Raw genomic sequence first — 15,362 nt, forward strand, 5'->3', positions numbered from 1 at the left:
ACACAGAGGTTGAAGCTATGGTGTTGCATGTCACGCCTGATGTAACATAACAGAAAAATGCTGTCAGCCAACACACTAGACTGGAGCGAATATCATCTTATTTGTAAAAATGTAAAGGGGACATGAAGAACAGACTTTGTAGCAGCCTTATAGCACCATCTCTGTGTGAAAAGGGCCCAAGTCTGGTATTAGTCCATCCCTCGGTACTGTCTGACTTCCTGTCAGTGGCATTCAGCTACAATTCAGCTCCTTTCAGTGACGCAAATTTGACACATGACGTAAAAACAAATATTAAGTTTCATCAGTTATTTGCTCAAACATCTGCTCTCTGTGGTTTGTGAAGAAACAAACTGCCTGTGTTGGGAGAAAAGTCAGTACTTTGTGGATTAATCCACAGTGACAGAGTGAGCATTTGTTGACACAGGACTATGCAGGATTGCTGAAACTACAGCATGTGTGTTTGAATATGTTTTATCATGTTTCACCCAGTGACACAGTTCCCCACTGATGTCCAAAAACGTCCAGAATTCACCTGTAGCTGTCCTACAGCATTCATCACTAAATAGTGATACATCATCATTTTGAATAACAGTATGGCTGATACCAGTGTATTTTTTTGTTTTTGTTTATTTGTTCTTGTTATTTATTCCCCCTTGTCCAAAGATTATATTATATTATATTATATTTCCCTTCCATAACATCTGTTTTACGTTGCTGTGAAAACACCAATGCATTTCTTCTTCAAAGAGCTGTATTTTACCTTCGCCCAATACTCATTTTTATTGAATAGAGCTTGAAAGCATCACAGTGTAACCTCTGTCAGCAGTTGGGTCCGGACACCGGAAGCAACTGGAAGTCCCCTCAGGCGTCTATAGTGAGTTTACTGCGTCACGGCACCCTGGAGAGGATCTCTGGTTGTCCCAAACACGTTTTCTATTGTCCCCGAAATAACAGGACACTGTTAGTTTTAAGCTTTTTCGGCTGCGCAAAAGTGATGTAACATAACAGAAAAACGTCAGCCAACACCATCGCTGAATATCATCTTATTTGAAGATAGGCCCATGGCAGGCAACAAGGCAAATATCTGCCGATAAATGGGTGCATCCCTTGTAGATACATTCAGTGTCTGAGTATGTAGAATATCATCAAACCTACACTTTAAATATTTAATTATTTTGTAATGTCCCTCCTGTTGTCAATTTGGGACCCTTTAACAGGAATCAGAATGGGCTGATTTTATATTTTATGAATTATGCAAAAAATTTAAATTGCTGAAGAAACAACCAGACACAAGAGAAAGGAGAAAAGTCAACTTTTAATTATCAGACAAAAACCACAGTGGACAGAGTGCAGCATGTGACACACAACTACATCATTGCTCAAAACACCTCAGTGAGGGTTTGAATATGTTTTTATCATGTTTCTTTCTTCAGTTCCCCACCTGCATCGTCCAAAAACGTCCAGAATTCACCTGTAGCTGTCCTACAGCATTCATCACAGTGAGTTTTATAAATCATTGGCTATTATTGGCATTTTTATTCATTTTGATTTTTAGTTTGTCAGTTCCACTGGTTCTCTGTGCAGTCTCACTCAGCCTCTGCACTGGTATTCAAGTTTTAAAACCAGTTAATCTTCTTTTAGAAAGTCTCTCACTCCAACAGCTCATTTATTCATGTTTGTTTCATGAAGCAATATTTTTTTTCTCCCAGACTTAATCTGGGTGTCTGTTTAAATAGATTATTTTTTGCAGTTTGTCACTCTCAAGACTATTTTCACTCATTTTATGGAGAATTTCACTGTTGACAAAACATTACCCATTACTCTTTAACCAGCCCAGGACTCCACCTGTACATGACTTCATTTCTCCACCGTCTTATGTCCTTCACAGCACCTTCTTTACTGCTCCTTTGCCATTTAAACCTTTTAACTAACAAACCTCCATCTCAGCAAACCGTCTGATTTTACCGTAACCCACAGTGCCGATTCACATATTTACATTTTCTACCAAAAAATAAAATTCCTGTCACAATCTCTGCTACTAAATCAGCGCTCTTAGTTTTGCAGATGTATTTCAATACAAATGAGTTACTCTTACTCTAATCCTTAAATTTTGATGGAGTGTGACGGGTACCTGACTTAAATTGAAAAACTTACTTATTAAAAGTTGTAGGAGCAGTGCGTAGGAATTGAATATAATATTTATAGTTATGTTTCAGAAGTCACCGTGAAACTAAGAATTTCATTATCTTAGACACAGTCTTTGACCCATTGGTGCTATTGGTTATGACACATGTGCAATGCGACTGGAGCTGTGATGTTGGAGGGTTACAGCAGACAACACCAGAAATAAAGGGATGGTGTTCGCTCAGGTGCTCGTTGGGTGTTCTCAGCCTGACAGAAATTTTTGGGTATGCTCGGAGCGGCGGTCAATATAATTTAAAGTTTTTTGTTTATCATCATATATTATAGATCTTTTCAATATTTGCAGATCTGTTATCTTCACCTATATCTGTATTTCTCCTACAACAAATATTCTGACCCAAGGCTGATTGCGGACTCCTCCGTTCTATGATAGTGCACCAGCTATTTAGGCTTTGAGCAAGTGCAGACCACACTGAATGCACGTGTTTTAATTTAATGATAACATGTGATATCACACTGTGTCCCAGCCTTCGTTTGAAAGCCTTGTCTGGAGAGGGACTTAGGCGTTTTTATATCAAAGTGAAGGCCACTGTAGGTTCTCCTACATGCCTGGAAATGGAGGGTTGGGTGGAGGGGTGTTCAGTTGGTTGCAGTCTGCAGCCTCACCACTAGATGCCACTAAAGCCTACACGCTGGTGCTTTGAACTGTCATATTTGTACTCACACTTAAAGGAAAAATCAGTTTTACAACTATGACTCTTATTTATAGTTTCAGTTAGTTTATCTATAGCCCTTTTTACATAGATATCATACTGCAGCCGCTTCTGATGTGCTTCATCAAGCCTGCTTTAGCATTTTTTTCAGAGAACCAAGAGATCATTGTACTCATCACCATTACCAGTGTGAAGTTTAACAATGGCATCAGCAACACTTTATGACAATGGGAATAACAGGCCAATAAAAGTCATTTACCTCATTCTCGTCCTCTGCTTGAAGGGTAAGGAGCTCCTGGACCTAACTATTTTCGTTGTTTTTCGTTTTTTCTGTTCTTCTTTGAGTTAGCTGCTAACTGCTATCAGCTGCTTTTTAAATCTCCTTGGGGTGGGTCGCACACATAAAGTTGTCAGAACGTCACACCCATGTCATCCATGGTCCCGTCCTGCTGGCTGTCTCGTTTACACAGACGTTGTTGTGACACTGTTATTATCTCTGCTGTCGGCTCAAAGGTTAGACACCTCTGTTACCCCATTCTGCGATTGTACTTTTTATACAGACGACATAAAGGCATGAAATTCATGCCTTGAAGAGGCAGCGTAAAAGGGGCTTATGACCAAGGCGGCCAGCTGAGTTGGCTCCTTCGTGGCTGAGTGTCGGCACAGTTAGTTGTGTTCTGGCACTGAAAAAGATGGGCATTGGGCGAAAGGCCTTGGACCAATCTCTGGTAAAAATCAACTTCAGTTAGCTGGTTTTGGGCCAGTGTTAACCTCAGCCATCCGATCAACCCACAATGCAGCCGATTCTGATGTGCAATTCATCAAGCCTGGCTGATAGCATTTTGGTTGCCAGAGATCATTGTACTCACCACCATTACCATAGAGACCATGGAGATAAACTGATGGGCTGGAAACAGCCCTAAAACAGAGATCAGTGAGGCTTAAGCCTTAAACAGATCCTCGGTGAGTTGTCTAGATTGATCCACAGCTTCTGTTATTTTTGGACTTTGGGTTGTTTTGGGATTTTTTTTAAGTATTTCCTTGACCTGATTGTCCAAAAGCAAAATTAAGGATTTATTAGCCAGAACTACACCAATCCAGGATGTGAATGTTCATATATTGCCTTATATTCTTTCAAGGCATGGGCAGTAGCTACTTTTTCATACCTTCATACCTTTCTGAAATTTTACCAGGGTATGCAGTATATGACAGTATGGGTGTGCGGCCCAAACCGATGAGTTTGCTACTTTCTGCAAGCTGTCTTAGGGTTTTCTGACTAATAAATACAGGGTCTACTCAAAAAACCTGGACACATGTTGAGCAGTCTAACTCCACAATTCAGCACTACACAGTTCAGTCTTTTCATGTTTTCAACAAGTATTTTCTAACATGTTTAATGTGTTTAGAAAGAAATCAGTGATTTTGCCTTACACAGACTTCAGAGTGCATGATCAAATGCATTTGTCAAACTGGTACGACTAAGCCTACATGCGATTTCATATTTCAGTGAGTGTTGAATTATAAGAGTGAATTTATGTCCACATTTTAGAGGATTTTCCTTAAAATCTTATAGTTTATCGATGTTATGTGGTTTCCAGAACTCTAGTACAACAGGCTGTTTTGAGTTTATTGACACACATGCCACCCCCCACCCAAAATGACCAAAGTGATTACACTTGACCCTGCAGGAAACATGAATTTCTAAACCATATTTCATGGAAATCCATTCAGTAGTTTTTGAGATATTTCACCACAAACCACCAATGTCAGCCTCATGGTTCAGTCACTTGCATGGCTATTAAAACAGGACTTGATAAGCAAGATTATTACTGTTATTTTTTGTCGTGTAATAACAAAACTCGTATTGGCTATTTTGACCACCCTGCCTTTTACCTTGTGTCAAGAACAACTCAGATTCAGTCCACAAATGGAAGAGATTGAATATTGAATGTCACTTAAATGTTCTGTGTGACAGAATACCCCTCTAAAACTTGCAGCTATAAATACACTGTGTTTGATTGGATGTGTGTGGATGCCTTGCTGTAACTGAGTGACTGAATGACTGGAGCCTGCTATTGTGGAGGGGTGGGGGAAGGTGTGGTAGATGAGGAAGGAGAGTCCCACTTGAATCCTGTTGTAATTTGCTGAGGCCAGTGATGTCGGCCCATGGGCATATCACAGGAGTCGGGGTACAGCAGATATCCGGAAAACGTGCCACTGCTCTCAGCATCGGTGTACATGCCGTTCGTGGTCTGGTCCTTCACTTGCAGCCACACCCGTTGTCCCATGATGAGGTGGAGGACGACAGTCTGGCTAGTGGTGGACTGGTGGGTTGTTTCTGTTGCTCTCACCATGGGGTAGTGTTCGCGATACAGGCCAACCTTAAGAATCTTTTTGGCAACTGCCAGGTGGAAGCTGAACACGTAGGTGCCATTGACAGGGGCCGTGTACATGCCCATGAGTGGGTTGAAGTGCCCCTGCTGGTTGGTAAGGACGATTGGGAAAGCAACAGGCCAGTTGTGAATAGGAAACGACTCATTGATACACGCAGAGAATGCCGATTGGATGGCTGGGGAGCAGGGCCCAGGTGGCCCCATGAGACCCATGTCACCCTCGTTGCCTTTTAGCCCCATGGGGCCTTGTACACCCTGGACACCAGTGTCACCTTTGACCCCTTTAGCTCCTTTACTTCCTGGTCTCCCATCAGTGCCATCTGCTCCATCTGTGCACTCACACATCCCCTGCTCACCCTGATCACCCTTCTGGCCATCCATGCCGGGGTCGCCGGGTCTACCTAGGTCACCCTTATTTCCCTTAATACCTTTGGGTCCCATGGTTCCCCTGACCCCAGGCAGGCCCCGGGCTCCGGCTGATCCAGGGGGGCCTTGTGGACCTGGCGGACCCTGGACACTCTCACAGGAGGCAGGGCATGTACCGGTTTCTCCCTGAGGGCCCTGTGAGCCTGGGGGGCCTTCCATTCCTGATTCCCCTTTTTCTCCTGGAGACATGCATCAAGAATATTTACATTACATTTAGACACAACATTAGTTTATTTTAACCACGATCAACCTAAAACAACACGTTATTATTGTAGCCATGGTGAGGAACGTCCCTCAACGTTCATGAAGCCATAACTCAAACCAAGATCATTTTTGCACCTAAACTCAACCAAAACTTAACTACTGCAATGTCACATCATACAACTGTTTTATTTGTCAGTGACGAATGATGTTGTCCTATTGATAGTGGTGTTAGCCCTTTACATAGAGGAATCTTTTACACAGAGAGATCTTAGCAGACCTTTGAAGCCTCGGCTGCCCTTCATCCCGGTGAAACCAACAGTGCCGGGCTGCCCTTTCTCCCCCATGTCTCCCTTCTGACCTGTAATGACAAAGAAAATGATTATTGCAAAAGACATGAAAAGCAGTATGAGGTAACCTGCATTAAGACCAGTGCTACTGTAATCACATTGTTTGTCAGTAACCCAGTAATGTAACCCATTAGTGTTCCTGAATTCAGTAATCACATTACAGTGACTAATCAAACATTTGCGTCATGTCTTGTCTTTGTCTTTGAAGACCGATTTTCAGCTCTAGTATCTTGGTTGGGGACATTAAAGTGTGCATGACAGGCATCTGCATGGTCTACAGTTAATACAAAGGCGACTTTATGAAGGTTACAATGAAGGATGTTTATGTTGAATATGGCCAAAGTTTCAAATAATGAGGTAAACGCATGTTAAAGTGATCCTTGTGAGGAAAATCCTCAGGTTTCTGACGGTTCTGAATACTCTGTTTACAGATTTTTCAGAATATCAGAATATCGATAAATACAGTTGCAAATGATGAAAAGGCCTAAATCATATAAAGACATAGTGTGACTCTGAGCAGGTTGTTGTTCATGTGCAGCTGATTGTTAGACAGAGAGAAAACGCTGCTGCTCTGCTACTGAGAACTGAATCTTTATCATTATATATGTATATATAACATTTTGTGTGTGCAGACACAAACTCTATCAAAAGTTTCTATAGCTGATAACGGACGCTGCTTCACGTGGCGCTTCAGAGGAAAAGACTCATTTCTCCACGCGAAGAAGAGATGCAAGTGAGGGAAATGTGGATGGCGTGCATTGGTCTCATTAATAGAAAAACAAATAACAAATATCTGCAATAATGAAACAAAAGTTGGCAGGTGATCAATGTGTTCTGCCATTTTACTCCTACTGTTTTCTTGTTTTGTGCATGGTACAACAACCGTTTCCGAGAGTCCTGGATGGAATTGGTTGAGGAACCAGATCTGATTTGGTGGACAAGGTGTATGAGATGAATGGGCTGAACAGAGACACATGAGGCCCGTTTCCACTGAGCAGTACGATATGTTTAATTTAGTTTGGTACGCTCTTTGTTTTTTTCTGTTTCCACTGTGAAAAGTTGTGGATGGTACCAATAGAACCATTCCTTACCGTCCCCATTTTTGGTCCCCCCTCTGGTGGGGCACAAAGTGGCTTTTGTAGAGCAGCCCAACATTTTTTTTTCTGTCTAATCCAGAGTCAGATAAGAGGATGGATCAAAACGGACAGTTTCAATGTTGTCGAAAGGTGTTTTCTTCTTTGATAACCAGACATAGAAAAAAGCCAAAACTGCAGCCCGAGACTGATGTTGTGTTATGTTGTCATTAACAGTGAGGTGATGGAGAGTTCCTGATGTGTAACTTACCCTTCACCCCTTGACTGCCTGTGAATCCTGGTCGACCAGGGAACCCCATCATTCCTCTTCTTCCAGGACTCCCAGGTGTACCTGATTAAAAATTACACTCAGGTTAGTTGTTGGTTACTTCTTTCACTGACTTTTTTATTGCTGATATCACAGTCCTCACTCCTCCTGCAGAGACCAGTGGTTCTCAAACCTTTTTGTCATGACCTCCTTTAATTTCCCCATGTGATCTGATTTAATTTTTTATCAAACATTAATACTTTTGTGGCACCTGGTTTCAAAACAAACAAAAAAGGAACTTTATTGAAAAGTTATCTAAGTCATGAGCTGCATGTCTTTTTTTCATGCATGTTTCTCATCAGATACTTTCACGTCTTTCTTTGTTTTTTACCAAGCAGCAACCTCAAGTGCCAAAAACTGCAGTTCCTCTAATGGCCACATGAGGCTGGTTCAAAGAGCGAGTCAGTCCCCGTAGACCCCTATTTTAAAATGTCCAACTTCACAGTAGAAATAAACATGTTTACAGCCCGGTGCAAAAAAAACAATATACATCTCTTAAGCTTATTTCCCTGTTCTTGACAACTGTACGAGGGGGAGAATTTTTATATAACTCACCCATTTACATTTAATTAAGGGTTAAGTTATGCATTGTAAAGGACGGGGCTGCTTAAGTGACAGGCTGTCTACGATGCATCACCACAGTCTACAGCCCCTTTTACATTGCCTCCTAAAGGTAGGAAATTCATGGCGTTACACCGCCTCACTGTTCTGTATAAAAGGTACGATGACGGATTGGGGAGACAGAGTTGCCTCCTCTTTAAGCCGGCAACAGAGGTAGTAACAGCAGCAGAACAAGGTCTGTAAAAAAAACAAAAGGACAGCTGGCATGACGGGATCATGGATGTAACAATGTTGACCTTTTGACAACATAACGTGTGAGGAACCCAAGGCCGGGAATTTAAAAAGTAGCAAGAAGCAGTTATCAGCTAACTCAAAGAAGAACAGTGGCTGTAAATGTCCTCAGATTGAGGAAAAAAATGAGGTCCAGGAGCTCTTTACCCCCTGAGCAGAGGATGAGATCAGCCGACATATAACAGGGACGATAAATGATTATTATTGTCATGTTATGCTGTTATTTTGTATGTTACACTTAAGGCCAGTGCTGTTGCATTACACGTCACACCCTTCACGCCCCTTTTGTGTGAAATCACACACCAGAGTGGCATGATGTTGCCATTGTTTGGTTCTGTTTCAAAATGTAATTGTGGCACAAAGAAGGGACTTTGTAGCGGCTGTATAGCGCCCTCTCTGTGTGAAAAGGGAAGAGTCAGATCCACCCCTTTCTCCTCCAGAGCTGCATCTTCTCATCCAAATAGTGACTTCTGGCTCCAAAACTCCAAAAGGCGATCGCCAAAATGCCACGCTCAATGCTTCAAAACAGGAGTCCATAAACCAATGGGTGATATCACGGTGGCTATGTACATTATTTTATGCAGTATATAGTTTTTACACATAACAACAAAATGCTCAAAAGCATCTCTTGTGTCTGGAGCTTCTTCATATTTATGATTTAATGTTTTAGCTCACTGACAATCACCTTTTCTTCCTTTTTTGGTCAGAAGTCTGTGCTTCTTGTTCATTACATGTTGCTGCCTGAGTGATTATTGCAAACCTGAACCTTTTTTTCTTGCACCATCCGAGCAGTTTCTAGTTTGATCATTGCTCCTTTGAGAATCAGATTTGTTCAACTTCAGTTGTGTATCACCCCCAGCCCCCTGTAAGAGGAGTCTAACCAAAAATGAAACCCACAGCTGCTGTCAGCTTTCATACATAGCCTGCTTTCCCGCCAAAACGGGAAACTTAAAGTGATCTACATACCCGCAGGGCCCCGGTCTCCACGGTCTCCTTTGGGCCCCACGGTGCCCTTACAGTGCCAACAGAGGCAGAAAAAAGGAATCTGGTCAACAGGCGCTGCCGAGTTCATCAGCATTTCACAGATCCCAGTATCAGGCATGGGGGGCATCATTGGATCGGTGCTTCCAAACATCCGGGACTCTATGGTCTTTGGGGGGTCTCCAGAGTTTGTGTCCCCTGTGTTCATGTTGTAGATGTTGCCATAGTGCATTGGTGTGTTGGAGTCCATGTTGTCAGAGTACATGTTGCCTTGGTTCATCGGTGCATTGGAGTCCATGTCGCCAGAGTACATGTCGCCTTGGTTCATCTGCGCTTTGGAGTCCATGTCGTCAGGGTGCCCCTCGCTGAATGGCATGTAGCCGGAGGGCATCGCCATGCTACGGCTGCGGTGAGACCAGTTGGTGCCATGGCCTTCTGCACTGGAGTCATTGAAATTTGGTTTCAGCATGGCTGAGCAGAGGGAGGAGAGGACGAGGAGTCCCAGCAGCCTCGACAACATCTAGAGGAAAAGGATGATGGGAGGCAAGAGAAAGATGGTAAGCTAATCACACTGGGAAAAATCTGCATCTTTTAAATCCAGGTAAAGCAAAATCAGTAATTTCTTCAGAAAACGCATTACACATGTTTTGAAAAGATTTGGAACTATTTAGTACAGAATGATGGAGTTAGACTGTATTTTTCAATATTTCTGTGTCTGATTTTTTTGGTCGGGCCTGAAATCATGGCGCGATGATGCACTGGAGCCATTGTTAACATAACCTCTCCTCTTCTATATAAAAACTACGTTACTTCTAAGGTTAGAGGTCATAGCATCAGAGTTGTTTCAGGCGCCTGCTGTGAGTTTGCCACGTCCCATGACCTCTCTTAGCTCTTTCAGTCTGATAAATATCTTTGTTAAATGCCACAATCGTATAAACACAAATAAAACAGTGGTCACGAACGTACCTTTCAGTATTTGAGCCTGAATCAGTTACCCAGCCTGCCGGCAGTTACTGCTCACTATTGTAGGTGTGTGCTTGAGCTAACATTAGCTGCTGAACGAGAGGCTATCTACGTGCAAAAGAGGGTGTGTGCTGCGCTACCATAGACCAAAGCTTCTGGGGTAGCTGCTAACAAGAGTGTGACAGCTCATTCTGTAACTTGGGGTGTGTGTGTGCTTGTGTGTGTATGCATGCATGCTTTGTATTACTGAGTTAACTGCTATCAAGAGTCTCAGTACGTGTACATGCACAGTGAAGTGGAGCTACAGTTATAGCTCATCTAGGCCGTTCAACTGGACTATTGTCCTTGTCCCAGTATACAAGCTGGGAGGGGAATCCATTTATTGGCCCAAGACGACTGACGATATGTCCCCTTTCAGCTTGTTAGAATTGGAGCTTTTTTCCAGTTGATCTATTACATCAAAGAGCAAAATATTGTTAGCTAGTTAGCTACAGTTAGCTACAGTGAGCTAGCAGCTAACTGGTACCATGGTGGACAACTTTACAGCTCTGTACATTTGGTCCGTCCAAAAAGTCACGGCTCTGGATGTAGATTTCTCCATGTTGTTACCGGCTTCTTCTTCTCTTACACATTTAATGCTATTGGACTTCCGGGTCAAAGCCCGGGGAGGAAACTGTGGAGCATGCTCAGAGCGCCTCGGCCAGTTTGGGTCTGACTGACTGTATACATGCAGGAGGAATTCAGCTCCCAACTGAATCATTTGGGTGTGTTAGTCCGACTTTGAGAAAGTCAATTTGGTGCAAGTTCAGTCATACTAACATGTTTACATGGATTTTAAGTCCAGTTTTAGTCGGACTAACACAATAAATCAAATTCCTCAAAGTCATGTAAATGTTATGTCTGTCACTTCAAAGCAGGTCGTGGTGTGTGTGTGTGTGTGTGTGTGTGTGCGTGCGTGCGTGCGTGCGCGCACTTTGTACTACTGAGTTAGAGGCTAAAGAGTCTGTTGCTCTGAAGTGGCTCGTTCTTCAGCTCAGTGCCTCCAGTGGAAACACCCCAGCATCTCAGAGCAACGAACACTGTTAATGTTTTCAAGATTTTTAAAAATGAAACCTTTTTTAATCGTTGGGTGGTTAGTAAAAGCTTTTCAATGATGTGACATCGTTACACACTTTTTTTTTTTGCTTCACCCGCACTTAAACATCCTTAGGTTGAGTGTTCAGTCTGTTTGTCCATATTTATCCTCATAACTAAAAAATAGTTCTCATAGAATGCAAATCAGTTTGTTTCAGGATTTCCTCAGAATCAGGTGTCGTTTTTTCAATCACAGATCTGATTACAATCTGTCTTTGTTTTCTGAGCTACGTTATAAGTTAGGATCAAAACTCCACCGGCTCAGAGGAAGGCAGTGATGCACCTGAAGCTGTTTGATAACTTACAGAAGATGAACTTCTGCACTTCAGCAGTTTAGTTACAGCAGCAGTTAGACGGGATAACTAACCGATATCTACAAACAGTCACATGGATGAGTCCCGTTTTTGAACTACGGTCAAGACCAACGCTCTATCATCCTCACGGCCTCTCGCTCACACCCACAGATTAATTAGTGGTTGAACTGATCAGGGCTGAGATTAACAATAGCTTGGCGTGCCTTCTGTAAGATTGAATGTGATTGACTGGAGCACAATGCATTAAATCAAATCAAATCAATCAATCTGAAATGATTATTGGATGCATTAACAATTTGCTTTTTGCTAAGCTCAAGACTAAAACAAAAAATAATGATAATTTTAAAATACTGGAATATTTGTATCGTCTATTTAAGAGCTTTGAGTTGACTATATAGTTGAAAAAAATGTGTGTATAATTTTATACACACATTTTTTTCTGCTCGTTTTCTGATTTCACTTTTTCAGAAATCTGCTTTAACAACCAGTCAAAAGTGGATTTAAAAAAAAAAATTAAAGTCAATATATTCCAGTGAACCTGAACTGCTGCCAGACTTAAAAAAAAATCCTGCGAGGTATTTCAAGGAAAGACTCACCGCTCCGTCTGAGACGTGCAACATCGTCTTGAGAAGGACTTGTGAGAAGATTAGCACTATCGAGGAGGCTTTGATCCATTTATAAACCTCGCCCAAAACAAAACTTCTTTCAGCCTCTGGCTCACTCGCTGGGCCTGCAGACAAAGGCTGAGGACGAGGAGGGAGGAGGAGGGGGGGAGGAGAGGTGCGTCTTCATTGTCCTGCTGGGGAAGAACTGGGCCTTCTGCCTGCGATGTGACCTCCTTCACCATGAAACAGCTAAAATATATTATAGAGCCGAAAGAAGAGACACCTCTCTGTTTATCTCTCCATCATTCTCCACCCTCCTTTTTCTCTCATCATTCTTTCAGAAAACAAGATTCTCTTTTTAATCTTTCCTTTCACAGCTCTTTTTTTTATTCGTCATCACGTTCATCGTTTGACCAGTCTGGACAGAAAAGTCCCAGATTTTACACAATTACATGTAGATTTAATTTCCTTATTTTAATGTTGTGTCCTGCAGAGTTTTGTTCCTGTTAGGGCAGCAAAGCACTTTAAACCTTCAGAAACAATAAAGCATAAACTAAACTCCACTTTAAATAATTAGGCTGGTGATATTTTACATTTTTCCATTATCAATAAAAACCCATAAGAAAACCAAAACCAGTAACATATTAGTTCGTCTCTCAATGCTGTCTGACTTCCTGTCTCTGTCTGTCAGCTCCAAGCACCTTGGTTCCTACAGAAGACTTGAATCTTTAAAAGCACAAACTAATACTTTTTTTCAAAGTCTCTGCACTAAGCAGATGGTCACTGTAGTTTTTATTAAACAAAGAGAAGGAAACAGAGCATTTTCTGTGGACTATTTACAGTGGAGGATTAATCCACATTGTTGTTCTACTGGAATAATTCTCAAAGAATAATAGCACCAGTGCAAGAATGGTTGAGGAGATGCAGGCAGCAGGAATTGATGGTTTTGCTTGCTGATGTCTTGTAGCAGGTGTTAATACCCCTCCTCCGATAAACAGTATTTACATCGCTCGTGTGGTGCACGCTGATTGGCTTTAGGTCATTTCTGCTTTATTGTGGTCAGAACTACAGGATTGGGACCTGCAGACACAATCAGATATTTAACTTGCAATGGGATTTTTTCGGCCTCTGGGACACATTAGCTCATCTCTTTGATCATGTCTCTGAAAATTCACACATAATGACGATATGACAAATATCTGTGTCATCCTCAAGCTCGGGTCCTCTACCAGAGGCCTGGGAGTTTGAGGGTTCTGTGCAGTACCTTAGCTGCTCCTAGGACTGCACTCTTCTGGACTGAGGCTTCAGATGTTGTTCCTGAAATCTGCCGGTGCCACTCGCCAAGTTGTGGGGTCACTGCCCCGAGTGCTCCTACTACCACAGGGGTCAACTTTGACCTTCCACATCTGTTCCACATGTTCTTTCAACCATTGATACTTCTCCACCTTTCCGTGTTCCTTCTTTCTGATGTTGCTGTCGGCTGGTATCGCCACATCTTCCACCACTGCACTCTTCTGGTGTTTGTCAACCACTACTATGTCCGGTTGGTTAGCCAGCAGCTGTTTGTCAGTCTGGAAGCTGAAGTCCCACAGGATCTTAGCCCTGTTGTTCCCAGCTGTGTCCCATTGGGATTTGGGTACTTGGAGTCCATACTGGGTGCAGATGTTCCTGTACACTATCCCAGCTACGTGGTTGTGCCTCTCCATGTACGCTGATCCTGCCTGCATCTTACACCCTGCTACTATGTGCTGGACCGTCTCAGGGGCGTCTTTACACAGCCTGCACCTTGGGTCTGATCTGCTGAGGTAGACCCTGGCCTCTGTGGCCCTTGTGCTTAGGGCCTGTTCTTGTGCTGCCATGATTACTGTAGTGCCTCTGTGCTGTCTGTCAGTCCAGCATTCTCCATCCACTGGTAGGTCTTCTTGATATCAGCCACTTCCTCTATCTGACGGTAGTAACTCAGAGTGAGATTCAGATTCTGTTATAATACTAATAGTTCAACTAAATCAAATCTACCACAAATTACACATTTAAACAGTTCAAATACAAAAAATGTCCCCTGGGATCTCTTTATGTAAATCAACAGGTGATTTCCTTCTTTTAGTAAAATCCTAAATTGAGTTGTTGTTTTTTTTTTCACCTGGACCTTTATGCTCTGCCATTTCTCCTCTAATCATCAGGCCGTAACCCGTGACAGGCTGTTATGATACCACAATCATCACACATTCACATATATGGAGTTTATTCACGTAGGTTTACATCACCAAAGGTTTAATCACTTGTCGACACCGACTCCTGTGTGCGCACGGCGAGAGAGGAGAGGGAGAGACGCTGTGCTGCTGCCAGAGGAGCTGCTGAATGAGTTCCCTCTGCAGGGAGGGTAACTCACTAAGAGTAATAATTTATTTCACTTTCAGCCATGTTTGTTGTTGCCGGGGGTAACAGTATGACGTCAGTACTGTATGTCAACAAGTCCAAATATTGCGAGTATCACAATATGAATTTTTCATATTATATATTCAAAAACATACCGGTATTATTGTGAACAAGATGATAGTGTGAACTCGTTTGTTAGCTCTTACATGTTATTGAGATTACATACTCAGATTAACAGTTCTATAGTCAGCTTTGTTATGCTTCTGCGCCGGTGACAGTGGTTGTCCCTCCATCCCATTCTCTTGAACACGATATCACAAGCACGCCTTGGGGAATTTTCTTAAAATGTGGCACAAACGTCCACTTGGACTCAATTAACTGAATAGATTTTGATGGTCAGAGGTCAAGATCACTGTCAGCTTGTCTCTCTCAATCTCGTGAATGTGACAGCTCAAAAACACCTTGATGGAATTTCTTCAGTTTTGGCACAAACGTCTAATTTAACACAAGG

The 15,362-nt window shown here is 42.4% G+C and overlaps 1 protein-coding gene across 1 annotated transcript; it reads right to left on the bottom strand.

Moving 5' to 3' along the window:
• Positions 1-4,927: 4,927 nt before the first annotated feature.
• LOC125902687 (inner ear-specific collagen-like) lies at positions 4,928-14,334 on the bottom strand. The gene is made up of 4 exons (XM_049599226.1): positions 14,116-14,334; positions 9,445-9,979; positions 6,156-6,236; positions 4,928-5,853 (listed from the first exon to the last, which is right to left on the bottom strand). The coding sequence occupies exons 1-4, from the start codon at positions 14,332-14,334 to the stop codon at positions 4,928-4,930; spliced, it is 1,761 nt and encodes a 586-aa protein (XP_049455183.1).
• Between the last annotated feature and the right edge of the window lie 1,028 nt (positions 14,335-15,362).

Source organism: Epinephelus fuscoguttatus, linkage group LG15, assembly GCF_011397635.1.
Source record: "Epinephelus fuscoguttatus linkage group LG15, E.fuscoguttatus.final_Chr_v1".
Lineage (NCBI taxonomy): Eukaryota > Metazoa > Chordata > Actinopteri > Perciformes > Serranidae > Epinephelus > Epinephelus fuscoguttatus.

Coding starts and splice junctions, on each gene's coding strand:
- LOC125902687 (XM_049599226.1), bottom strand. CDS start 14,334: ATGGCAGCACAAGAACAGGCCCTAAGCACAAGGGCCACAGAGGCCAGG. Junction 9,980..14,115: donor GCACCCAGTATGGACTCCAA/GTACCCAAATCC, acceptor CTTTTCCTCTAG/ATGTTGTCGAGGCTGCTGGG. Junction 6,237..9,444: donor TGGAGACCGGGGCCCTGCGG/GTATGTAGATCA, acceptor TTGTCATTACAG/GTCAGAAGGGAGACATGGGG.